Below are 11,488 nucleotides of genomic sequence, written 5' to 3'. Positions count from 1 at the left end.
AGCTGCCTCATACTCTTATGTAATGCTTCAGTATGCTTGTGTGAAGTTCTAGCAGTAAACCCACTGTGATAGCCACAATGTGATTTATGTGATAATAGAAAACTTCAAGTTATTGGATTTGTTTCATAAGGTTTGAAAGTAGCTTAAGACTGAGTAGATCAAATATCTGAAAGCATGAATACATTTAAGTGGTTGAATTGAAACTATTTCTGGGATTATTAAAGGTTGAGCATGCAAATAAGCTTATTAGGATTTAGTGGATCTTATTTTTCATATTTGCCATTCTCAGTATTTAGAGTCATCAAATTCCCTCTTTGACTCATCCTGTACCTGGCATTGGTTCAGAGAGTACATGTATTACATTCACAATTTAATTAAATGTTTTTCTCAATGACTGATCCTCTATTCTTGGAACTGAACAGGCAGCATGCATTTGCTGAAATATCCAAGGTGCCCTGTTCTGTTTTCATACATCTGATGTCCCCTCTTCGTGCGTAATCCAGATGCAGTATTACGTGTTGTTTTGAAAATTCTTTCTTTTTCTTTTTCTTTTTTTTAACAAAAGGCGTTTGCGGTGCTATTAATATTGGGGGTTTTTCCTCTTCAAAATACACAGAAAAGTGTATTTTGTTAGAAAAAGAAGCTCTGATGTTCTGCTTTATTTAAAAAATGCCTCAAATAAATTAGATGAAAACAATTTTAAAGGTTAAAAGGTTTTTCTGTTAAAGCTGCTGCTTAAAATTAAACACACTACACGGATGTATATGAATATGAAAAATCTGAATTTTGTGTTTTGTTTTTTGTTTTTTTATCCAGAAGTTGCAGGGTGCTGCTGAAGAGCTGCAAAGCATCATGGGCGATGTCTTAGCATCATCTAAGAGTCTTATTGGCCAGCTAGAACCACTACCTGCAAATTTAATAGAATCAGAAACCAGACTGCTATTGCGTGGCATCCTGTTGCTGAACGAGGCAATCGCAGGGAAAAAGAGGAGTGTTGAGGTGAGGGAGGTTAGGTGAAATATTTTACCTGTGCAGTTTTCTTTCAGTCCAGCTTCCCACTAAATGACAATTTATTATCGTCACATTGAGTGCAGAGGGACTCTTTCTCAAACTCAAACTGGTGTATACTCAGTTACATTTCTTTGTGTGTGCAGGAGGATTTAGAACAACGTAAACTATTTCAAGCCCAACTGGAGGTGCTTGAGAAGCAGATGCAGGACTTTCAGCAGAAACTAAAGGCCGGCACAGATAACACGGACTCTGTAAATGTTCGTCGGACTCACTGTTGTCGACAGCTTCCCTATGCACTTGTTTAACAGATGCTCTTAAACTAAAATTGTTTCAAATATTTCCTGGGTTTGCAGCAGGTACTCCAGGAGCTCTGTGGTCTGTTTCCATCATTGCTGGACATCAGAGACATGAGTGGCCACGTGAACCTTAACAGACTGGAGTCAGAGAGACTGCACATACTTATCAGGGAGTGGGTCGAAGTCATGACTCGTTCATCAGACAGGTGAGGAAGTTCAATTCACGAGAAAGCAAAGATAGTAATCCATGTGTAGCTGTCTGGACATTTAACAGTTTTTCAGGCAAATTCAGATATTTATGTATCACATAGCAGTGTACAAATGTCATAAATAGAAAGTATACCCTCTATTCTTAGGATTTACATATTATAACACAGTAAATATAATTAGGTTCTTACCAGTGTACAGGTTAGCTAAATAAAATCTCTTTTGTCTTTTATTAGTGTCTGTTGGGAAGCACTAATGGAGCAATTCATTACATTTTTGTTAAATGAGTAATATATGGTGTATGTCATATATGTTATATGTTATATATTAATTTGAGCTTATAGTTACTTAATTTTAATTTCTGCAGTGGACCAGATTATTTCTATTGTGTCCTGATACATAAAGCCTCATAACTGAAAGTGGGGGTGTTTTTTTTGTAGTGTTGTTGTCTATTCCCAAATTCTTCTGAGCAATAACTCTTTTGTGTCATTTTCTGGAGACAATGGATGCACTGAGTGTTCTTTTTCTGAGCTGTAGTAAAAGAAAGCTTTGCATGTTGATGTGTGTTGCATTTCTTTCCTAGAGAACTGCAGGATGACTGCCAGCGTTCCCTGAGCTTTCAGGAAAAGAGTGGAAGACTGACACAGATCAAGGAGAAACTGGAGCAGGGATCAGTGTGCAGAAAAAATCTGAGTTATCCAAGCCTTCAAGAGATGCTGATTGTCCATCAGGTAGAATATGTTTTAATCATTAACTGTTTAACTTTTAGTTGTAAAAACTATGTAAAAACTGCTCTATTAGCTCATTTTAATCAGCAAAGTTGATAATCATCTTTATACCTCCTATGAGTAACTATTTGAAAAATTTGATAATTCACTTTGAAGCCAAACTAATGACCTCATCGGCCCAGTAATTTAATTTATCGCTGAGACTCAGAGCATTGCAGCGCTGGAGCAAATGTCATGTTATTTTGAAGAAACGCTGTAATGCTAAAAGAAATGTAATTACAGTTTTATTACACTTTTTATGTTTTATCATAAACAATGTTTATTTAAAAAAGAGAAAGAGTGATGTAAGAATCGCATTGTGTCCTCTTTTCTGCTCCCACAGAGACTTCAGGCTGACATAATTGTTGGACATCAGCTTCTGCAGCATCTTCTCTGTGATGCAATCAAATCCATGGAAAAAGAAACAGGAGAGAAAAGGTAAATGATGGATAAGTCAAGAAAAGGCTTAGAAGTAAATACTTTGCATATAATTATTTTACATAAAATGCTTATTTGTTGTTGCTAGTGTAATACAATAACAACTGTATTAGTAGTATTTTCTTTATATATATGAGACATTAAATGGTCAAAGTATAATCATAAAAGAAAATATTTGTAGAGTGCATACCCTTTTGATTTGTGTGGAAAATAATACAGCTGCAAGGACCCATTGCAAAAGACAAATGGGGGTGGTGATTTGACTAATGAGAGGTGGTTGGTATGAGGTCTTAAACTGGCTGAAAATAAATTACTGTGTGTGTGTGCATGGCAGACAACTGCTGTATTTTTCCTCGATGTCCTTGAATCCATCTTTGAATTCTTTGAGAAGCTGAGAACGGTTTCAGAATTTTGAAAGAATCCAGAGGGAATTTTCCCTCGCTGCTGGAACCGCTGCTCACAGCTGGAAGACTTTTTTTGAGATCCCACTTATTTTGCAGTTGGTAATTTATAGATTGCAGATGAATCAACTGTGACAGAGATGTCCTTATGCTGCATTAGTTGTAAAATTTTATGCTTTTTGTTTTTATGTGTGTATGTGGACACACTGTAACACCCATGCAGTCCACTCATAATCCTTTTTTTCACCTCCATTTTATTTTATTTGTTTATGTGGTTTTAGTTTTAGTTGATTGTTTTGCACCCAAAGACACAAAAATTGTAACTGTATTTTGTTGGTTTGTACAGATCTGAGCTCATGGCACAAGTGGTCAATTTGAAGAATGGCTGGTTCAGCTCTGTGGCTCTGGCTGGGCAAAGCCAGACCTTAACAAAGGAACAGCTGCATCAATTGAGAATCTACAAGGACGGTTTGAAACATCTGTGGAAGTTGTTGAGGGACGTTGACTCTTTGCTGCCCCCAACTGGACACTTTCTCTATGCAGTCGATCAGCTTCAGAACTGTGTAGACGATTACCAGGTCAATATAAAAATGTATTTTACAATGCAGTGAACAAATATTTGTTTTTTCTGTATAAAGTCTGACCATAAAGTTTAAGTAATCCACCCATAAAAATGTGAGGGATTTGCTACATTCATGAAGATTTCACAGTTCTCAAACCCACAGACACTGCATCGGGGCAGGAGCGTTACCAGGAGCACGCTCATTGTTTGTTTCATTTTTCATGAGATTGTGCACTAGAAATCCCTCCTATGGCTCCGGGAGTACATCAGTAAAAGACATGTCTGAATGGTAATCCACACCAATGTGTGGCAGCATGCAAAAGCTGTTTGCCTAAACCAACACAATCTTTGCTGACGAACCAGCCGTACTCACCAGACTTAGCTCATTTGTCTGTGTCCAAAACCAGAATCAGCAGAGACAATTCAATTCAGTTAACCTCATTGTTATTTTATATAGTCGCCTCAAGGCGCTTTATATTGTAAAGTAAAGACCCTACAATGATATAGAGAAAACCCCAACAATCAAATGACCCCCTATGAGCAAACACTTTGACAACAGTGGGAAGAAAAAATGATCTTTTAACAGGAAGAAACCTCCAGCAAAACTAGGCTCAGGGAGGGGCGGCCATCTGCTGTGACCAGTTGGGGGTGAGGGGAAGAAGACATCACAAAAGACATGCTGTGGAAGAGAGCCAGAGGTTAAAGAACGAAGGAAAAAGGGACAGAAAGGGACTTTAATCTAAAGCAGCTGAAGTCCCAGAGATGCATGAGAAGAGGGCTTTGAAAGGGAGATTAGTCATATTAACTTAAAGTTTTAGGTTTTTAATGTTTTACTAAACCTCGTAGTTGAGCAATACTGATCTTATATGCCAAATTTAAAGCTGTAATCACCTAAAAATGCTCACCCTAAAGACTATTTCTCCCCACATTTTTTTCAAAGTGTATCACAGAGTCTCTGGATCAGCACTCCGCTGTGTACACCCAGACACTGAAGGCTGGAAAACATCTGTGTGAAACAATGAAGGACTCAGAGTGTCACAGTCGACTGCAGTCAGAGCTTCAGGCCATAGAAGAAGCCTGGAAACGAACCACATCACTACTGAGAGAAAGAAGAGACATGCTTTACACCACTGTTAAGGTAACATGCCTGTGTTTAGTTTTTAACATTTTTACGCTATATATATCTGAATCATCTGATATTTAAAAGTGTACGAGTAAAATCCATATCCGAATCTCACTTTTTTGATTAATAGTCAAAAGTTGACCCAAAGCTGAAAATTCAAAAAACATAATGGTCAATTTGCTATAAATTCCTGGGAATTCACTACAATCAGGGAACTGCAGGAGACAGATTCATGTGTCACTTTTAACCCCCACCCGCCTGAAAGGTTTTTATCAATCATTAACAATAAAGAATAAGTTGAACTTTGGTGAAATAAAGGTCAGCACAGCAAACTCCTTCCCATTGGTTTTCACTGCATGAATCATATTCATTCAGCTTAGTTTTACTCCATAGTTATCCATGCATTAGCCTCACCAGGAGGGCCCGACCCACAGATTTATAACCGCTGAAAGAGCAAGTCGTTCTCATTCACTGGGATCATTTCTTGCTGTTCTGTCAAAGACATTCGCCAAGCTGTTTTATGCACAAGGTGTCCTTTGGCGGCTGAGCTTGATATACTGGATTGTGGCACCCAACATATCATACCCAACATGTTAATACAGCGTGAACTGCTGTATTTGATTTAAACTAATCAAGCCTAAGGCAAAGGAGGAAATGAAAGTATCAGGAAGTAAAAGTAAAAAAAATAAATAACAAACAACAAAAATGAGCGTGTTTTATTACCACACTCCTAACATATACTTGTAGCTCTCTAAAATAGGACAAGTATTGGCTCAACTGTTGTATCGAGGCTCCAACACCAAAGGAAACATTTTGCATAGCATGGAAAGATGTAGGTGAGAAAGAAAATCTACACATAGAAAAGGCAAGATAACTATTAACCATCCACTCTCCAGCTTAATCCAGAGACAGTATATTAGGTTTTACCTTAAAACTGCATTTATATCACTGCCTGATATATTTTGAGTATTTAGAAAACTGCACCTTCAGGAAAATCAAGAAAAAGAGAGTGTCTGTGCACGAACAAAGGAGTAGGTGTCTGCTTTGCATGACCCACATCTAGGACCTGATTCCGACCAACCCATACATACACACACACACACACACGCAAGCTGGTGTGTTGCCCTGGCACTGAGCTCCTGCCAAGAGGGATCAAAGAGCGACTCAAATCTCTCCATGATCCACATCCAGAGACAGCTGGTTACCAGTGTCTGCCCCTTTCATTCCTTCAGTGCTTTACTGTAAGACCTAGACAGACCAGACATCGAACAAAATGCCACCCTAATCTTATATTACAAGTAATACCTTTAAAAATACCTTTAAAAATACAGATACACGAGCACACCCTTTCATTATTTTTCATCAAGTCCTGCTAAGCGTGCTTGCTGTCTGACTATTAGAATATTCAGACCGTGACATTTGTGCTGGGTGAGCTGTGTTAATTATGACATCTGACTGGTTTCGTGACCAGAGAGAGGTCAGGCAAAGTTGTGTTAACCCCTTTAAGCTCAACAGGATCCAACCCGGACAAGGGAAATCCCTCTGAACAGCGTTTTAAAGGTCAGATCACACATAGATTAATAGAAAAACAGAACTGACTACTGTAGACATCATATAGTATAATATATTACATTTTTAAGGACCCAAACAGTTATGGTTTTGTACCATTTAAATGTTTTGTTTTCACTCAGGATTTATCACAGCATCTGAAGGCTTTACTGTTGGAAAACTAAGAACACTGATGACATTCAGAGTTTTTCCTTTTATGGGGTTCATTAAATTTGTTTTTGGAAGGCACATTTGGTGTCTGATAATTTAACATGTTAAAACTATCCCTGTCTTCTCTGAGGCATTTCATTGATGCGTTTTCAAGCACACTCCAGAGATCTCTGATCGCTCTGTGTCACGCTGCTTGTCTAGATGTGGTCTCAGTGTCAGGAAGGAATCAGCAACATCGTGTCTGAAATGCACGTGTTAAAGATGAAACAACAGACGTGTGAAAGACCGGAGGACTCCGCTCTTATCCAGGTGATTTAATATAATATTGTAAAGGCTGTGTTTTCATTTGTTTGTGAATGTATGAAAAGTAGAGGGATATAAGTTGTATAAAACAGCTGTGGGATATTACAGAGCACCACTTTTCTAACAGTGAGGTGAAAATACATTTCATAACATACTGTTTGTGATAATAAAATGAGCTCCAATGCTGTATGATTTCTAGACAGAACAGAACCTTTTGTACTCAGTTGTGCATATGAAATCTTTCTCTATCCATCAAAGCAGTTAAAGAGCTTTTAAGCTTTATTATAGTTTTATTGCAATCAGCCTGCACAAAGTTTCAACAGTAATGCAGCTCCATATATAATAAATGTGCATGTTTGCTACTTTTCTAAAGCATTAAATTATCTAGAAAGCACACAATCTGTAATTTACAAGTGTATTAAGATCAAATATGTAGAAATATGGCCTTTGGTTCTGTCAGTGCAGAGAAGATTAACTCTGTTTAGTTTCGATTTAGATTTTAATGCATGAAAATACATTTAAGTTTGTGCTTTAATATATAAATATGAGAAATGATTCATATCAAGGACTCTGCTTTCAGACACTTGCATTCCTGATAATAGGGTTTTAACATTTTAGTACTGCGGCTTCTTTCGCCAAGGACAGTCATCTTCTCTGCTTTGGAAACAGTCTTTAAAAAACTCTTTGTATTAACAGAGTAGGACCTCGTTCTCTGCAAATTAATTCTCGGAATCAGATCCACATGCTGCAGAAAAACAGGTACTGAGGGTTGCCAGCAGTGGACGTGTGTAATTTACTGAAATAATATACTTACTGAAAAGAAACAGAAGAACAGAAACTGTTTTGTCATTGCTGTAACACTGAAAATGTGACATCTCTCTGTGTATGCCATTGGCACCTATATGACAGTAACCTATCATTTAAATCCCAAGAAATCATTTGCAGTTTTCTGGACCGGTCTGAAAACTAGCCAGTTTCTGAACATTTCAACTCCATCAGTAGCTACCCCCATCCCACCAGAGAACCACTGAGTTTACCCCCACCCCTCCTTTATTTAATATCCCCATGCTTTCACTCCCCTCCCCCTTTCTACCCCTTCTACCCTCCCCCTGTCCCGTCCACAGCCTTTTAATCTGGACGGTCAGAGCGAAAAGAGAGAAGCATGTTCACACACAACTTGTACATGGCTATCTGACCGGCTGCTCAAGTGTGCATGCATGTGTGTGTTATGCAGGAGACTGAGCTCTCTCTGCAGCGTTTGGCCATCGGATTGAAGGAACTGGCCAACATGAAGACGGACCTGTCCCAGTATGTCACGGCCAGTGACTCGGCTCTGCTGGAGAAGCAGCTGGAGCAACTCCACAGTCAGTGGGAAGAGCTGTGTATGAAGGTGAGAACTGACAGAAAAGTTTATATGTAAACAGAGAGGGGGGGGGGGACTGTGTATCTTAGGGACTGCAAATGGAACAGGTAAGAGAGAGGAGAGGTTTGGGAGAGAAGGAGGGAAAAGTTGCTACCAGCGGTGTTTTGGCGGTGACCAGCAGCACAAAGCCCTGCACCACACAGAGACACGCACACAAACACACACAGACACTTACACTCATTTGTGTGAGAAAAGAGCCAGCGTGTGCAGGTTCATGGAGGGAAAACTGCATCTGTCTCCTTTTCAGCAATTTGCCTCCCTGCAAGCCAAATGACTTGTTTGTTAATATTTCCTCTGCAGTTTGGTGAATTTCACAGGTTGTTTTTAAATTGTATCCAGCAGAGCTTGTTCTGCTCGTATCAGCCAAGTACAGAGAAGTCTTTTTAAAGTGAGGGCTTGAAAAAGTCAGGCTACCACAGCAGTCACATGAAGCTGTCTAAAACAACAGGGGGTTAATTCTGTAACTACATTATTGCAGAAAGTAGCTCCGCTGTATACACACAGGCTCAAATTCCTGCGGCTAAGTCTTTCGGATTAAACACAAAATCACTATTTTTTTTTTTTTTTTTTGAGAAACACAGTTATGACAAGCTCTATACATTTTTGTCAGGGATTATGGTTTAATTTATGCTCATGCTAACAGAGTCCCCAATTATAGTCCACCTGCCCCTGTCTTGGCAGGAGTTACTGGGTTTCACGATTATAGCAACAGCAGCCAGGAATGCATTGTGTGTGCAGTACTCTTGTTTTCTGTATGCAAACTGAAGTAGTTAACCTTAACTTTGCACAATACCATCATGTAATTGCCTGAAAGCCATCTGATTTTTTTCAAGTAAAGACCACTCACTCACAGTTAGGTCTGCATGATTTTGTACTGAATCGTTTTTGTCAGTTTGATATAGAGAAGTCTAGATAGTAGTCTTAAAACTAATTTTTGTCACATGGTTAAAGATGTTGAGAAAAAAAAACTAATTTCAGCTGATAGATCACACCGAACATTTTTAATCCGTATTCATCCCTGACATGGCCGGGGGGCGTGGATCTGAGCCACTGCAGTTTCCTCTGCGTAGTTAACAGGTGGTAGGTGGGGGAAGCCACCGGAATGGGTCTGATGAGCAGATGGCTCGGCTGGGCTAAGGGGGATTCAAGGGACTGGATCTATTGTTCCAGGGAAGCACTAAGTCCTCACAGGGTGACCGCGGCTCACAATGCACCCTAAATTCTCCTCCATTCCGATGCCAGTTCATTAAAACCAAAGCGGGGCTCATTTAAAAATAAAAGTGTCACTGAGCAATAAACTATGGCTGATGTAACATGCCCCATGGGCATGCTAAGCCCTTTAGCTTCAAAACGATTATCACCCCCCGCAGCAATGAAATGGGGTGTTTTCATGGTATTAAGCTGTCATTAGGTAAATGGACCTTATTAGTTTCATCAAATATCAAGACTCTCCTGGGGATTTTTCTCAATTCATTTGATTACTGATTCTGTTGGAGATGAAATGCTATTTAACTGTAGCAAGAGAACATTTCATATTTGGTCAGTTTTACCATGTTTTAATCTTTAATACCATGTAATCACACATTTTTTATGCTTTGGGGATTTTGAAGTGCCCTACAAATTTCATCAGTTATGCACCCAGTTGCACCAAGTTCAACCACACAAATGCTTTTTTGTGCACTATATTTGGGTCAGACTGTTTCTTGGATGCATACCAGGGGGAGTCAAAACAATTAACCCTGTTTCAGACTGGACTGACAGTCATAAAGAGGTTCGTCACCACTCTTTTTGTTGTTTCCTGCAAGTCGACAGTAAATTTGCCAAAGAAAATACAAGTTTACAGCTACAGATGATTTTTCTCTCCATGATCTGCTTGTTAATTGTAACAAAACATTCTAAAAGATCTTGGAAAGTTTTAGTTAGAGAATCAGTAGATGTGCTCTGCACCATAGCACTTTGTAACTGCCAGCACTGAAGATTTATTAGAGTGAATTGTTTTAGCGGGGCTTTATATTGTAGCAATATACCCAATGTGCAAACACAGCATGGTGATTATCTGAGAACAGGTAGTTCACACTTGTAATCTTCAACTTACAGCACTGCTTAAACACCACTTTTATTGCTTTGACTCTTCCCAGGTGTCATCCCGCAAGCAGGAAATCGCAGATCGTCTCAATGCATGGACCATCTTCAATGACAAAAACAAGGAGTTCTGTGATTGGCTGACTCAGATGGAGAACAAAGTGTGCCACCGGGGAGAGCTGAGCATCAAGGAAATGGTGGAGAAACTAAAGAAGGTACGAAGCGTTGCCCAACACTGGAGTTTCACAGACCATAATCACTCCAATCAACGAAGTCATTGTTTATGGGTATTTTGAGCACAGTTGTAGTTATTTTGACATTACTTTGGGGAAGTGTGTGTTCCAAAAACTAGTTCATGAACTAAGGCATTGAGAGCACTCATATAAGCTCTATTTTAAGTCCATATATGAACAACATGTGTATGTTTATAACAGACAGTGGCCTGGAATTGAAGATTTATAGGCCCTTTGTTTTTTCACAACAGTTGTCCTTCCTGTCTCAACATGAAGTATGATTTCGGGTTTTTTAGAGGTTGTTTTTTTCGCTTGTAGATGAGCGGAGAAAATTGAAGACCCTTGTCGGTACTTTTTATTATGATAGTAGCGAAAGAAAATACTTTCTGGTCAAAACCCAGTGCTTAAAGGAATGGAAATGGGCAGGCTGAATGAATATAACTCATCCATTTCATGCCTTTGCACTGAAAGTTGATTAGGTGTGAACTTTTCCCCCATAAAGAAAAAAAACAGACAGCATTTGGCTAATTGCCCTATATTGTTAATCATGGGTTTTGATGTGGGTTGATAACCATTGGAATAGTTTCCAGATTTTTCCAAGGTTACTTGCTGTTTTAAGGACTAAATGTTCACAAAGGATATAATGGTCATATATCAGCATCGTTTCATGTTTCCACAGGACTGTATGGAGGAAATTAACTTGTTTAGTGAGAATAAAAGCCACCTGAAACAGCTGGGAGAGCAGCTGCTCTTAGCCAGCGACGAGGCCAAGCAGGCACAGGTCCACGAGTCGCTGCAGGAAGTCAACCAGCGCTGGCACAACCTCTTCCACCAAATCGAAGCAAGGTGAGAGCAACCACAGCCGTCACAGAAGCTGCATAGTGTGACCTGCTAACAAAAGTGTTTATTTATGCCAGTTAAAC

General features: G+C 39.2%; 1 protein-coding gene across 13 annotated transcripts in view; it reads left to right on the top strand.

Moving 5' to 3' along the window:
* The window catches only part of syne2a (spectrin repeat containing, nuclear envelope 2a), an 86,940-nt gene that overhangs the window by 60,070 nt on the left and 15,382 nt on the right, over positions 1-11,488 (top strand). For 10 of the 13 annotated variants that reach the window (XM_025898929.1, XM_019345796.2, XM_019345788.2 and 7 more), the window contains 11 exons: positions 817-999; positions 1,155-1,268; positions 1,365-1,513; positions 2,098-2,245; positions 2,625-2,719; positions 3,467-3,698; positions 4,623-4,820; positions 6,726-6,833; positions 8,062-8,217; positions 10,389-10,547; positions 11,245-11,411. In XM_025898929.1, coding sequence (XP_025754714.1) covers positions 817-999; positions 1,155-1,268; positions 1,365-1,513; positions 2,098-2,245; positions 2,625-2,719; positions 3,467-3,698; positions 4,623-4,820; positions 6,726-6,833; positions 8,062-8,217; positions 10,389-10,547; positions 11,245-11,411 — 1,709 coding nt within the window. The remainder of the gene's footprint in view (positions 1-816; positions 1,000-1,154; positions 1,269-1,364; positions 1,514-2,097; positions 2,246-2,624; positions 2,720-3,466; positions 3,699-4,622; positions 4,821-6,725; positions 6,834-8,061; positions 8,218-10,388; positions 10,548-11,244; positions 11,412-11,488) is intronic. The other 3 variants (XM_019345791.2, XM_005475101.4, XM_019345790.2) reach the window with 3 other exon arrangements.

This window comes from Oreochromis niloticus, linkage group LG15 (genome assembly GCF_001858045.2).
Source record: "Oreochromis niloticus isolate F11D_XX linkage group LG15, O_niloticus_UMD_NMBU, whole genome shotgun sequence".
Taxonomy (NCBI): Eukaryota; Metazoa; Chordata; class Actinopteri; order Cichliformes; family Cichlidae; genus Oreochromis; species Oreochromis niloticus.
Note: the sequence above shows the minus strand (reverse complement) of the source record. Positions and strands in the feature narration are given on the sequence as shown.